Source organism: Erythrolamprus reginae, chromosome 1 (assembly GCF_031021105.1).
Source record: "Erythrolamprus reginae isolate rEryReg1 chromosome 1, rEryReg1.hap1, whole genome shotgun sequence".
Taxonomy (NCBI): Eukaryota; Metazoa; Chordata; class Lepidosauria; order Squamata; family Dipsadidae; genus Erythrolamprus; species Erythrolamprus reginae.
The window spans coordinates 175,266,661-175,282,245 of record NC_091950.1 but is presented as its reverse complement, the minus strand read 5'-3'; the positions used below and the strand labels follow the sequence as shown (position 1 = coordinate 175,282,245).

Below are 15,585 nucleotides of genomic sequence, written 5' to 3'. Positions count from 1 at the left end.
TAGTAGTCACATAATTTTTTATTCATTGTTCTGTGGGAATAGGGAAAGAGAAGCATACATTTATACAATATTTCACAATCACTTTTATTCAAGATGGGGTTATTCTTAAATACTTGCCGAAAAATAGCAAGAGCAATTTGACAGTAGTACAACAACCTGTGCCCAGAACACTGACAAGTACTGAGTAAAGCTAAAATAATTGCTTACCAATATTTTGAGAGGTAACATCTTATATGGGCTTGAGTGTGCATTAAAAAAAAAGTACTGCTGGTTGAATATATTGAGGTAAATGGTGTTCCAACAAGGACACTATTTTTATCCCTTGTTTGTTATCCTGTACATAGCTTGCTGAATTTTATACCAAATATTCCTAATAAAAATGCATTAAAAAGTTTAAAAAGAGAATTGGAAAAAGATCAACCAATTAGTCACCTCACTTTGTTAAACTACGATCAGCAATTTTATTCTGTAGAACGGTAGTATGAACACTATTTATTACTACTACATCTGATTACACCTTAGTTATGCAAGAGCTACTCCACATGGATTTTGATATCAAAGAAAGTATAAAGTTGTGTATTTTAATCCAGACTCATTTTCAGAATACCACCATGAATGAGAACACTAGGTCAAAGAACTCCAACAATTACGAGGCACAATCTGTTCCAAAAATGCTAAGGTATATTTAGCGACTGTACAAAGAGTAGTCATGCATCATGTGATATAAAGTTCTTCGCATCTAACACAAACTGAAAAGGTATTGCAAAGTTTAGACTTTGAAGTTGTTCACAAAACTGATCCGTTAAATCCTGTGGCAATTATATGGCAGCCAACTAAGTAGTCACAGGCAAACCAAAGGACAATGAAAGCTCAAGTCTCAGCCTGGGCTTTCTTTCACAAGTCAAGATACTAGGTAAATCACCAGAGCTGGCCAGATCAATACAAGCTGTATGGTTCAAGTACAAAAAGCAACAACAGCCACAATATCTGCCAGAAAGCAGAGCATTTTTCCTAGCTCAGACATTAATGGGTTAATTTCCTAAGATAGATCTTGGCTTAAGCATTTTGAAACAACTGTCCACCCTTAAATTTTTCAAACAAAGTCATCAAGGTTTCGTGCAAGACTATTTTGGTGGATTTTTGTTTTTTGGCAGTTTGGTGGATTTTAAAATTTGACAGATTCTACCACAAAAAAAAGTGTTTACTGATGAGAGTCATCTTGAAAAGCAAAGACTAGTTGGGAAAGAAGCAAGGAAGGGAAGTTTTGGGAAATCCCTCTTCTTACATAGACATGGTTCTGCTTGATTGTCAGTTTTGATATTTCCCCTATGTGATCTGCAATTTCAAATGCATTTGCAAAAAACCATGCGAAAATGTTTTACTTGGCTCCAATTATATTGGTGGAAGTCTATTTGATTAAAAGAAATACCTGCTCTGTGAAGCTGTGGTGGGAGATTTGCTACCACGAATGATGTTTGTAGGCATGTGCTTTTAAAGATGAACACTGATAAAACTTTGCATGTTCCTAGTATGAATATTTTCATTTTGGGGGGTGGGGAATTATACGTACTACTAATTCCTATCAATTTAGAGGATGCTGTTGCAAATCAATCCCTACAAGTAGGATCAAGCAAATAATCTTTTATTCCAAAAATATATCTGAAGAACAAACATTAAGTTTGTTAACAAAAGTAGCAACTTAGGCTCAGCAACATCCACAATAAAATTATCGTATCAAATTTCTTAACTACGAGACCAAAACATGTCTCTATAGAGTATGCCACTTTGTAGAAGAGAAATCCTCTAATACTCGTCTCTGTTTAGACCCTGATGTCCAAACTCTTGTTTTTAATTATTTCTTCTACATTTTCGGAGACCAGTACAAACTTAAAAAAACAAAACAACCTCACTGTGATTTCATAAATCTTGAAAATAACATTCACAGTGAACATTTAATTATGACCACCTTTTCTTTTATAATCTAGTGTATTATTTAAATATAAAACTGACTAGAATCTGATAATACTGGTTACTGTTGGTTCAGTACTTTTGTTTTGAGAATTACCTTTGGCTTGTATACATATAAACTATTCAAATAATCGTAGTGTATTTTACTGCCTTTTAAAAGTGCTTTGGCACCTGCTTAATTTCTGCCCCTTTTGCTAGTGTCTTCTTAATAGATGGGCTCCACATCATCAATTCCTACAATTCCTTCAATTCAGTAGTTCAAAGTTGTAGGGTGTTTTCCCCCCCCTCACTAGATTATGATACATTATCACTTCCATTGTAATAACTGCAAATTTGATGGTGAGGGTTTTTTTAGTGACCACAAGTTAAACTTATGTATCACTGATCAATATTCCTCTGACAAGCCGGCACAACAAAATAAAATAAAACTCAAGTGATGTGAAACGACAAAAAGGCAACAGATATAAAGTGTGTGGAGTTCAAGGTCATGAAGCTTCCTGAGGTGATCCTGAAACTACAACACAGTGGAAATAGAGTTATGTCCAGGGCTGGATCCACACACACCGCGTGGTTGAAAACATTCCCCCTGCCACCTCCTTCCGACAGCAGCCCTCCCCCCAAAATAGCTGGAGTTTCTGAACCCTTTTGTACAGGGGCTGGGTTGCTGCAGAGGGAAATGGAAGGATGGGTAACTTCCACCATCTTGTTACATATGTCTGTTTGGATCAACCCACTGTGTCCTATTTAATGAAATAGAAAATAACACTAGACAAAATATACATGAAACATTGAAAGAATTAATGCTAAGAGCTTTCCAGTGCTAGAGCTCAATAAAATAATAATAATTAAAAATCATGCTTAAATTTTCAAATTCCCATCAGACACAGCAAACCTAAATATGAGTATTTAGTAAAATAAATGTATACACTATTTTGGGAACTGGAGGTAAAGCTTTTAACTAATTGGAAAAGTCATCATTGAAAAGGCAATACATTTTTTACACATAAGCTAGAACAAAGAAAGACTAACACACCATTTTAGGAATGGCCATGGACTGTTGGCATGACGCACAGCTTATAACCTTTAAATATACACCATGAATTTTTTTAATGCACCATTTACAAAATCTGGATCAATTCATTTTTTCAGTTTTATTAGTGTTGTCAATTCAATTTAGCATAGGTGGAACTGAGGTATACCTTGTTGAGGGAGGTTAAGTAATGCTTGGAAGCCTTTTTGCTAGATCCCACTTTGATTACATAGAACAGCAGCACACTAAACATTCACAAGCTGTGTCATATTGGCATTACAACAGTCATTTATATAAACACAACGGCAAATGCAATAAAAACAAATTACCCTTTTTCTTAAATCCGAAATGAAATGTCTGATTTTAAAAAAAATAGCAGTAGTTCATTTTAAGGAATTAGTCTGACATGTTAAGAAATACAATGTCAGTTTTTAAAATGTCTGACAAGCCGAGATAGGTCCATGTTCTTCTTCAGGTACGTTTAACATTATCTTGCCATTTTCTCTGGCATATGCAGTAAGTCTTCTCAATCCAAATCTGGAAAGAACAAAGAGGAATCTTCCTACTGACACTTCAGAGACGGACTTACCAATATTTCATGCTGAAAATTACTGGCCAGAAATAGGCCAGTTGACTTGGCAGTTCCAGTGCTGAGTCTTATTGGTCAAGAAGAGTGACCGCTGCTACTATCATAGACTGGATTCTTTGGGAGGAAAATCCACATTTGTCACCATGGTGACCACAGTCACAATGTCTTCTGTTGTTATAATGTTTGTTAGTCTTTGCATTTGGATAATCCTTTCCTCTACGCAGCCTGCTGATAATCGAGCTTCTGCATCATGATCCCAACACTCTTCTATTGTTTCACAGAGCATTGCCATTCCCTAAAAATAACAATAAGAAAGGATACGGTTTTGGAAGTCTTTTACAATAAGACAGACTGTAAAAATGCTGTCCTGAAATACATAAACAGCATGTAAGGTTTTATCTAAATTAAAACAAAAAGATTAAAACATCTTCTATGCAACCTTGACTTTGAAGAGCAGCAGCACATGCTGAATTCTAAAATCCAGAATCCATTTGGAATGAGAAAAGTTTCAAGATCATATAAATACTTAAGGTTTATCTGCCTTAGCTATCAGCTGAAAAACATAACTTAGGTTCATTATCGTTACTTTTCTAATACTGGTTCCTATATATCTGAAATCATTATCAATATCATTTCATCTCCTTTTCAAAAGTTGAACTGATGCAATTTCAAATTAGGACTTTGTAACCCTTCTTTCTTCTGCCAGGAGACTTTTAAAAACCTAGCTACCTTTTTTTTTTTAAAGGGCCATTGTGTTGTTGAGAGCCTTTGAGATTGCCTGAGACCTTTTGATATATATGTGATTTTAGCAATCTCTCTCAATTGTGTTTATAGACTTTTCCTAAAAAGGTCACTGATGCCTGCCATGGGATGTCCTGGGAGGCTGAAATTCTCTGATATTAATTTCTCCTTGTTTTGAGCATACATGAGGAAAAAACACTTTTGCAGACAACTACCATGCCTTTCAAATAATAGCCTGTGACCATTTTCGTTTAAACTTACCTGACCCATTTTTATAGGTGAAAGACAAATAAGAAATAAGTATAAGTACCGAGTTATGTTAAATCTCAGAAAGAGTGGAAAAAGCAGCTAGCTCCATTTGCATTAAATGTGTTCTTTTTTTTTTTTTGACAATCCAACGTTTACCACCTCAAGCAGAAGCAGTGCAAAACTATGATGAAACAGTAATAGATTACCTCAAGGATCTTATAGGAGTCTACCCTGAATGACTGAATTTCCACCAAATGTAAAAAGACTAAAAAAAAAAGATTGGGTTGCAAAACTATCCTAATTTTGGAACCAGAGTTCATTACATATGAAAAAAAAGAACTTTTTTCCAACAGTCTTGTGATATTTCGGGCACATCAATTATATTCTGTTATGCAGATATCTGATGTGAAACTGGAGGAATGAAAATTAAATTAGGATACCTTTCCTAGGTGTAGACTAGAAAATTATAATATGAATCAAATTTCTCTTCAGAACCATTTTAATTCCTATTAATAGAATTTATATTCAAACTTAACACTGAAATACATAGAAATGTGTCACCCTAAAACATTTATTTTTACACAGCATATTAAACCAGATTAAAATTAAACAGCCACTCTTACATTTAGTGACTGAAAATATGTATTAACTTTTTGCTAAATAATAAAATTTAGTCCTGAGTCCTTCGGGATTGGGCAGCATAGAAGTCAAATGAATGAATGAATGAAAATTCTAAATGAGAGTCTAATTTTCAATATTTGGAATTTTATTTAGATCTTTTTTGTACTTTGATCTCTGCAATTCCAACTGTTCTTAAGAGTATTCAGCTGCTGAATTTTCCTCTTTTATAGAACAGCTTCTGAGAAAAAGCAATTATATTGAAGTAAAAAAATAATTTTAAGTCACCTATGGCAATATTCTATTAATTATTTTAATGAAGATGCACTGAAAGGAAGATCTTCCCATAATTCGAAAGGTTACCTTAAGGCCTGGGTGTAAAACTCGCGGTGTCATGTTGCCATATCATAACGTTTTTTCCCTTTGTGGAGTTGGGCTGGGCGTGGCCTGGATGTGACACATTAGGCCCACAGCTGCCAGTTTGACACCCCTGCCTTAAGGTAACTGAATTGCCATTGAAGAAAATTCCACAGCTTTGGTTCTTCGAGGTCTTGTTCCAAAGAATGCGAAAAGAATATCTTTTGGGATCAGAATGGAAGTATTGGTAGATCCACAAGACTAGATAACTTCCCATTCTTCCAAAGAAACTCTCACTGGTAGCAAAGCTACAGGAATTAATGGGGAGAATTAACACAAACCACTAGGAGGAATAGGGGAGGGGTATACCTAAAAATTCCCTCTTCACCCTTTTTGTAGAGTTTGACACATCATCGAACAAAGCAGCTTTCCCCAATTCCTATCCTTCCTACCCATGTAAGACATGCTTGCTGGATTATATAAATATTTTAGAAACATAATTTTTAAAACAGCAGGATACTGAAGTTCAATTTCTCCATTGGATTTTAAATGTATTTTTATAGGTTATAAAAGTTTTATCTTCTGAAGATAAGTTGCAGTATAGATATTCTCAACTTACAACCACAATTCAGCCCAATATTTTCGTTACTAAGTGAATATTTGTTAAGTAAATTTTGCCTCATTTTACGACCTTTTGTACCATAGTTGTTAAATGAATCACTACAGTTGTTAAGTTAAGTTAATAACGTGATTACTAAGTGAATCTGGCTTCCCCATTGACTTTGCTTATAATGAGGTCACAACAGGTGATCCCAGGATATTGCAACTGTCATAAATTTGAGTCAATTGTGAAGCATATGAATTTTGATCATGTGACTATGAGGATACTGCAGCGATTATAAGTGTGAACAATGGTCATAAGTCAATTTTTTCAGTGCCGTTGTAACTTTGAGTGGTCACTAAATGAATAGATGAGCCTTGGTGGTGCAGTGGTTAGTGTGCAGTACTGCAAGCTGCTTCTGTTGACTGCTGGCTATAGTTCACCAGTTCAAATCTCACCAGGCTCAAGGTTGATCAGCCTTCCATCAATGTGGACCCGATTGTTGGGGGCAATATGCTGACTCTGTAAACTTAGATAGGGCTGTAAAAGCATTGTGAAGCTGTATATAAATCTAAGTGCTATTGCTATTGCTAACTACTTGAACTGGCAACATTATTTGTTACTTACAGCATGTTTCTGCCAACACTCTCTCAGAACAGGCCTCTTCTTTTTATGTACCACAACCTCCTGCATATCTTCCAGAGAAGGATGCTGACCCACTTCTTCCTCAAAAGGTAACATATACTCATCCACGGGTCCTGCATTGTACGAAATAATAATACATTACATAAATTCTGTTAACTTCTAGTTTCATGCTGATCAGGTTAAGAGACCAGAATGAAAGATGACAGCTGGTTTATGACTGTCCAAATTGATTATATTGATCAAGGGACAGAGTATGGGACACTTCTAGTATATTTTATTTTGTTCTCTGATCTAGGCTTCTAAAGCATAGTTTCCAATGGAAACAATGCAGCCTTCAATGGTTGTACAATAACAGATCTGTAAACAGCAATTGATTTTTAAAATATAATGAAGTCTGACAAAACAAGCATAAATATTCAGCACAGTGAGTTATTCAAAGTATTAGAAGAAATAACTCAATTGTAATTACAATTCTTGAAATGGCCATCTGTGAATTCATTTTTCATATCTGAATTTTTTTTTAAAAAAAATCAAAACTAAATATTTGCTCAGCCACTGGTTCCTGACCTATTATGATTCCTAAGACTATTACATGAGATTCAAAGGGATTAATAAGGCCACCCAAGAATACGTACAATGAGGAGACTGGTTGGATAAATTAACAGTTGACTACTTGAATAGCTGCAATTACAGATAAAATAAGGAATCATGTTTTCTGTGACTCACACATAGATGACCAGCAAGCTTTTTACTTAAGGATAATGTGATATTTGCAAGTGATCAGAGACAACTCATCTTCCAAAAGTTGCATTTGTCTGGGTATAAAATGCCATCTATAAAGTTGAATGAACATGGAAGACTGTGCATATATAATTACCCAGCTTAGTTCTGGTAAGGGATGTTATGGAGGAAGTCTGCAGTGAAGGACACGCTGTATGGAAAGCTAGGTGTTTTCATTGTCTCTTTTGAATGGTGTGTAAATATGGTTTCTCTCTATGTGTCTATTGGTGTGGCTGAGCAAAGCTTTGAGAAATTCCCAAGTGTTTCTGGATTTGGCTTGGTCTAAACGGCTAACAGTTTCCCAGTTACAACTGTGGTTGAGTATGTGTCTGTGTTGTGAAATTAAAGAGGTTTCATTGAGTCTTCTGACAGCTAGTTAATGTTCTTGGATGGGGTCTACTAGTTTTCTGTCTATCTATCCTACTTAGTGGCCATTAAAGGCCTTACACTGTGTCAACTGCTTACCATCTGATGCTGTACATCGTGATGCCAATTCCCACAGAACTAATCCCATTGCATACATGTCTATTCTCAAAAATGCATCTCGCTGGAAGTTTATAGCACCTTCTAATACTTCAGGAGCCATGTATCTTCGGGTACCAACCTTGACAATAAGAAGAATCATTAGGCTTATAAATGTGCAAATTCAAAGTGTAAACTAATTAGATGCTCATCATACATTCTAGAAAAAACAAAATAGCAAAGTCAAAATCACTTGGTTTTTAGAATTTGGAATCCTATAATTTATTTTGAAACAGCTTGCCATCAAAATCAAAAATACACTGAAAAACATTTCTTAAAGAAGTAGGTAACCTTTGGAACATTACCTATTTAAAAAAGCATTAAAAATCTCTTGATACAAATAGTTTCAATAACTTTCATTATTTTGAAATGGCCAAGGAACTAAAAAGAGTGAACATTATTAGCAATGTCTCAAAATTTAACATGCAGAAATGCTTTCAATGATCAAAGTTTGCATTCCTTGCCTAGGAGTCACATTGCAAAGTAAATACAAAGCACAAACTCTTAAGACATGACCATTTCATACTCAGAGATATGTTTTTCTTCTTGTCCTACTATTCTGTAATTTAAAATGTTTATAACACCATGTTATAAATCATGTTAACATCATGTTATAAACTGCACCTATAAGACCATGATCGGCTACTAGCCATTTTACAAAAGTGCTTTTAATATTGTAATGGCAAGGAAAAATATCACAACATATATAATAAAATATCTTAATTCTTATTTTCGTTTAAACTTACCTGACCATGGGTATCACCAGCTGACTTGCCAGCCTCAAATTTTAAAGCAAGCCCAAAATCAGCAATACATGACGAAAGATTATTTTTCAATAACACATTTTTGCTCTTGATGTCCCTTGAAAAAATGAAGTACAAAATTGAAAACTGTCATATTTAAAAGGGATCAGAATAACATTTGGACATCTTTAACTGACAGTATAATTCATTCTTTGAATATAGTTGCAGAGATGAAAAAAAATTGGCTTGGTACCTGGACATACAATAACTATGGTTTATAATGAAAACAATGGACATTACCATTTGCACAAATATACAACACAATCGGAGCGCTTAGGAAATGGGAGGAAAATATTCAAAAGAAATAGGGGGAAATCACCCAAATCTCACATGTGTGACCGTCCTCACGGAAGTGTGATTTGGGCAAAAATTGCCAGTTTTTTGCCCAAATCTCGCTCATGTGAGATTTCGATTGTTGCGCATGTACAGCAGCCGAATCTCATGCGAGTGAGCGCACGAGTCGAATGCAGGCACACACGCACGGAGCGCACCTGACCGTCGGCAACTCATCACTGGTTGGAACTGGCCAAGGTTGAGGCCCTGGATGCCATGATTAATGGTAGAGCAATAAAGGGCCACTGCCTGTGCCGAGAAGCTAAGCAAATGTCACATACAGTTGTCACAGGACAGACAAAATTGTCCCTGATAATGAACAGCACTAGTCTGACCAAGGAGGCTCAGTTGTGTATTCTGCCGTGCTAGGCTTCCTGCCGTGCTCTGGTGGAGCGTGGCTAACCGTGACCTTTTGGCCGTGTCCTGGTGGGGCGTGGCACTATAATCTGTCTTGCCTTGCCCTGGTGTAGCATGGCTGAGTCGCTATTCGCTTGTGTCGTGCCCTGGTGGAGCAGGGCAAGCTGCTAATTGTGGGAGCACTAAAACTCTGCTCAGTTCTAATTAACATCTGACTGGTGCTTCGGCTTAATGAGGAGGGGCTGATTTATTGCTGCCCACTCCCTCTCAGCAATCTGCACAAGGGGAGGAATTATCACTTCCTAGGCAACTGCTGGATCTTTGGGCAATCTCCATGCGACAGAATGAAATTAGAGAAGAGCAACAATCTTCCAATCACAACTGTGCCTTTAACCCTGCTGTTCTGTTCGGGTCGTATGTGACCCGAAGCCAAGTTTGAGTCCCTGTAAAAAATTTTCCCTGCATATCTGAAACTTGAAATTTCATGACTTTTCATCATTTCAGGGGTTCTCTCTATGAGAATTTTTTTGGGGGGGTGGGGGGCTTAGTTTTTGCTGAGCAAAAAAAGTTCCTAATGTTATGTTCGGGTCACATACGACCCGGACCGAAAACACTTCATTTGAAGTGCTTATGTTTGGTCAATTTGAAAACTTTTTTCACTTGGAAAGTAGTCTGAACATTTCTGCACACAATGATATGAAAATTGAAATGAAAAAATTAATCCTTATTGGTTTATTTTGCACATAAATGTGCCGCCCCCCCCGTTTTTGTGATTTTTTTTCAATTTATGGATAGTTTTGCTTGCAAAATCCATTCTATTTTACTGGAGTTGGTGTGGGATTGGTAGCTTGAACATTTCTGAATATAAGAAAAATATAAAGGAACTGAAAAAAATGATTCTTACTGGTTTTTTAACATCAGAAATAAGGCCTCCCACCCCCCTCGGCTGCTTGCAATCATTTTCACTTTTTATTTTTTTATGCTCCAAATCCGAAATATTCTTTAAAATCTTAGGCATTCATTTACTCAATTTAACAATGCTGGTCATCAAAAAATATTTTTGGGGTGGTGGCTAATTGTTTTCTGGGCAAAAAAAAATCATAACTTCAAATCTGTTTCTGTTCGTATATGACAGGACCAAAAATATTTTTTTTAGGTACTTGAATTTAATCTTTTTGAAAACTTTTTCAACTGGAAAACTAGTTTGAACATTTATGAACATAATGATATGAAAATTGAACTGGAAAAATTGAGACTTATATTTTTATTTTGATCAAAAAGCCCCTCCCCCCATCCTTTTTGAATTTCGTGTCAATTTATATTTTTTAAGGCTACAAATCCCTAAGGAATTTTCCCCCAAAAGGTTTGATATACTAAATTGAACAATCCTGAACATAAGAAAAATATAAATGAACTGAAAAAAATGACTCTTATTGGTTTATTGTTTTATACTCGAGTATAAGCCTACTCGAGTATAAGCCTATTTGAGTATAAGCATGGGGGCCCATTTATGAGCAAAATAAACCAATAAGGATCATTTTTTCAGTTTAATTTTCATATCATTATGTTCAGAAAGGTTCAAGCTACCAATCCCACACCAAAATAGAATAGTAAAATAGAATGCATTTTGCAGGCAAAATTATCAATAAACTCAAAAGTTTTGATATACTAAATTGAACAATCCTAAACATAAGAAAAATAGAAATGAACTGAAAAAAAATGATTCTTATTGGTTTATTTTTGAATATAAGACCATATCATTTTATACTCGAGTATAAGCCTACTCGAGTATAAGCCTATTTGAGTATAAGCATGGGGGCCCATTTATGAGCAAAATAAACCAATAAGGATTAATTTTCTCAGTTCAATTTTCATATCATTGTGTGCAGAAATGTTCAAGCTACCAATCCCACACCAACTTTAGTAAAATAGAATGGATTTTGCAAGCAAAACTATCCATAAATTGAAAAAACTTTCACAAAAACGGGGGGGGAGGCACATTTATGTGCAAAATAAACCAATAAGGATTAATTTTTTCAGTTCAATTTTCATTCCATTGTGTGCAGAAATGTTCAAACATGTTTCCAGGTGAAAAAAGCTTTCAAAAAGACCAAACATAAGCACTGCAAATGAAGAGTTTTCGGTCCGGGTCAGGGTGACCCGGGAACATAACATTAGGAACTTTTTTCGAACAGAACAGCAGGGTTAAAATGGCCGCTGAGATTTCCAAAATGGCCACTGCAAATGCTGATTTTCAGAACGGCACAAAGATCACAGAGCCAACAGCCCAGATAGCTGTCAAATCGGGGCGAAACCCTAGCTACTTAAAAAACAGTATTGTTTTCTAATGTGCCACTGCATTTTTGCTGCAATCAAAACTGTGTTACAAATTGATTTTGCATTCTGATCAATTGATTTTGCATTGTTCTTCCTTCTACAAACTGGGTTGCATCCACACTTCAATATAGCAGAGCTCTGGTTTTGACAAGACTCTCCCAACTCTTCTACCTTGCAAGTACCTAAAAGGCTGCCCTGAGAGACTGGAAAAGAGAGCCAAAAAAGCAAGGTATGACTACTGTACCTCAGAAAGCAATTAAAACCAGAACTACAGCCCTTTTCCTTTAGATTCCAGTTTTCTCTACTCCTTGTCAAACAGTTGGGCTGAGATACATTATAATGTGGCTCATCAAGGAGGAATCCAACACTTTTTAAGCCTCTTATTACAGTTAAATATTAATATCAGAAGATAGATAGAAATAGAGATAGATAGATAGATAGATAGATAGATAGTTAGTGTGATAGGTGGTACCTGTGAGATATAGCTGGTTTATGCCCTTCTTTTAGACTAGGGATGTCTTCATGGAGATAGGCCAAACCTCTTGCCATAGTTTCAGCTATATGACAGAGTTCATTCCATGAAACTACATTAGCTTTCAGGTAGTCAGTAAGTGAACCCTAAATAATAAATAATATTTATATTTATAAATAATATGTTAAAATAATAATATAAATAATATTTTTCCCTTTATATCACATCATTAAAGTTACATGACACATTTAACTAAAATTTTAGAACTAGGATTACACAGCCTAAATACGTGACGGTGAACCTATGTCAGGCATATGCTCTCTGTGGGTACGCAAGCCATCATCCCAGCTCAGCTCCGCCACACATGTACCTGCACCTCCTGCCGGCCAGGTGGTCTTCGGGTCTCTGCCGCATAAGTGTGGGGGCAGGATACAAGTGGGGCATGCACACACAGTGGTGGGGCACACACAGGGCATGCATCATGGAGGCAAGGCACATGTGCAAGGGTCATGTGTGCATATTTGTTTGTATTTATAGGCAGCCCAACTCCTGCCTGATTCTGGGTGGCGTACACAATAAAACCATATACAACAATAAAAGCCCCATTCCAAAAGCATTCCTTATTTCTAGGCTGGAGAAGAGCCCTATAGCTCAATGGCTGCAGGTCTGCCAGCAAAGCCATGCTTTTAAGGCCTTCTGGAAGGCCAGGAGGGTAGGGGCGGGGCGGATCTCCGGGGGTATCTGGTTCCAGAGAGCCAGCGCTGCCACAGAGAAGGCCTTCCCCCACAGTCTTGTCAGTCGAAACTGTTTGGCCAATGGGACCTGGAGATGGCCAACCTTGTGGGTTTTGATCGGCTGCTGGAAAGTGTGAGGCAGAAGACAGTCCTGTAAGTAATCTGGTGCTAAGTCATGTAGGGCTTTATATGTGATAACCAACACCTTAAATTGCATCCAGAGACTGATAGGAAGCCAATGCAGCTCAAGGAATGATGGAGTTATGTGAGTGTCCTAGGCATATCCACAACAGCTCACATGGCTGCATTCTGGACTAATTGTAGTCTCTGAACATTCTTTAAGGGTAGCCCTGTGTAGAGTGCATTGCAGTAGTCAAACTGTGAGGTGACAAGGACATGAGTGACTGTGAGAAGAGAATTCCTATCCAAATAGGTCCACAACTGGTGCACTAGGTGGACCTGTGTGAAGGTGCCCCTAGCCACAGCTGAAATGCTGTTCTAATTTCAGCTGTGGATCTAGGAGGACTACCAAGTTGTGGACCTGTTCTGAGAGGGTTAACTCCACCCCCTCAAGTTAGGGACAGATGAAACAGTCCTTAGGAGCCATTTGGTCTTGTCGAGGTTGAGCTTGAGTCTGTTGACTCCCATCTAGATCCTCAAAGCCTCCAAGCACCGGCATATCACATCCACTGTTTCGCTGAATTGACATGGGGTGGAAATGTACAGCTCATCAGCATATACTGTAGGAAACTCACTCCATGCCGTTGGATGATCTCACCCAGCGGTTTCATGTAGATGTTAAACAGGATGGGGGAGAGGACCGACCCCTGAGGCACCCCACAAAGGAGAGGCCTAGGAGTCGACCTCTGTCCCCCTATGAACACAGACTGCACCCGACTGGAGAAGAGGACAACCATCATAATATGGTGCCGCTCACTCCCAACCCCTCCAGTTGACGCAGAAGGATACCATCGTTGATGGTATAGAAACCGCTGAAAGGTTAAGAAGCACTAAGATAGAGGAATGTCCTCTGGCCCGCCAGAGATCATCCATCAGCGCAACCAAAGCAGTTTCAATGCTGTAGCCAGGCCTGAAACCAGACTGGTAAACATCTAGGTCAGCGATGGCAAATCTGTGGCACATGTAGCGATATCTGTTGGCACACAAGCCATTGCCCTGGCTCAGCTGCAATGTGCATGTGTGTGCCAGCCAGCTGATTTCTTGCTCACACAGTGGCTCTGGGAGGGCGTTTATGGCTTCCAGAAAGCCTCCGGGGAGATGGGGGAGAGCGTTTTTACCCTCCTCCAGCTCCAGGGAAGCCTTTGGGACCCTGGGGAGGGCGAAACACGAGCCTACTGGGCCCACCAGAAATTGGGAAACAGGCCGTATCTGGCCTCCAGAGGGCCTGAGAAGCTGTTTTTGCCCTCCCCAGGCATTGAATTATAGGTATGGGCACTCGCGCATGCGCGATTATGTGCGCACATGCTCTTTCGGCACCCGAGGAAAAAAAGGTTCACCATCACTGATCTAGGTAACTGGCTTCATCCAAAGACTGCAGGAGCTGGAGCACCACCACATTCTCAACAACTTTCCTCATGAAAGGAAGGTTGGAGACAGAACAGTAGTTTTTCAGGTTAGCTGGATCCAAGGATGGCTTCTTGAGGGGTCATACAACCGCCTCCTTTAGTGGTTGTGGAAAGGATCCCTCCTTTAAGGAGGCATTAATCACCACCTGGATCCAGCCTCATGTCACCTCCCTGCTGGCGAAGACCAACAAACAGGTGGAGGAGGTCAAAGCTCCCATGGTCTTGTCCACTTCATTGGGGGTCATCAAATCAAACTCGTCCCACACAATCGGACTAAGACGTGCCCCTGCCATCTCAGTCGACACTGCCCAGGTCTGCCCGACTCTGAGTGACTTTATCCACAAGAAACTGGACAAATTCCTCAGCTCTACCCTGTAAGGGCTTGTCCGCTTCATCCTTATCAAGAAAGGAGCTGGTCACCCTAAACAGGGCAGCTGGGCGAGATGCACAGATACAATAAGGGTGGAAAAATGTGAACATTTTGCCACCTGAATTACCACTAGATAAGTCCTAATAAAAGGCTCTCAACAGTATCCGGTCAGGTTTGGATTTACTGGCTGTCCAACGCAGCTCCAGACTTCTCTTCTGGCGCTTCATCTCCCGGAGCTACAAATTCCCAAATTTTAGGAATTTGGGCTGTGTGCACACTTGGGGTACTCGGTCCGGAAAAGATTAGCCTATCATTGGCCTCATAGAGAAAACAAGCACTGTGGTGAGAATATCCCATTTGCTATTTTATAATCTGGGATATCCAAATTTTATTGAAATGTTTCTGTGATCTGAGCTTGGAGGGAAAGAATGAAAATATAGGGATTATATTTATCATTACCTTGATAGTAATAATTCAGTGGGCATCCTTTTAA

The 15,585-nt window shown here is 38.2% G+C and overlaps 1 protein-coding gene across 1 annotated transcript in view; it reads right to left on the bottom strand.

Annotated features, from left to right (window-relative positions):
* ACVR2A (activin A receptor type 2A) overlaps positions 1 to 15,585 on the bottom strand; it is a 61,024-nt gene continuing 45,439 nt past the window's right edge. Inside the window, exons 7-11 of the mRNA XM_070731492.1 lie at positions 12,403 to 12,548; positions 8,847 to 8,961; positions 8,044 to 8,182; positions 6,781 to 6,911; positions 1 to 3,882 (exon numbers count right to left, since the gene is read on the bottom strand). Coding sequence (XP_070587593.1) covers positions 3,688 to 3,882; positions 6,781 to 6,911; positions 8,044 to 8,182; positions 8,847 to 8,961; positions 12,403 to 12,548 — 726 coding nt within the window. The 3' untranslated portion in view covers positions 1 to 3,687. The remainder of the gene's footprint in view (positions 3,883 to 6,780; positions 6,912 to 8,043; positions 8,183 to 8,846; positions 8,962 to 12,402; positions 12,549 to 15,585) is intronic.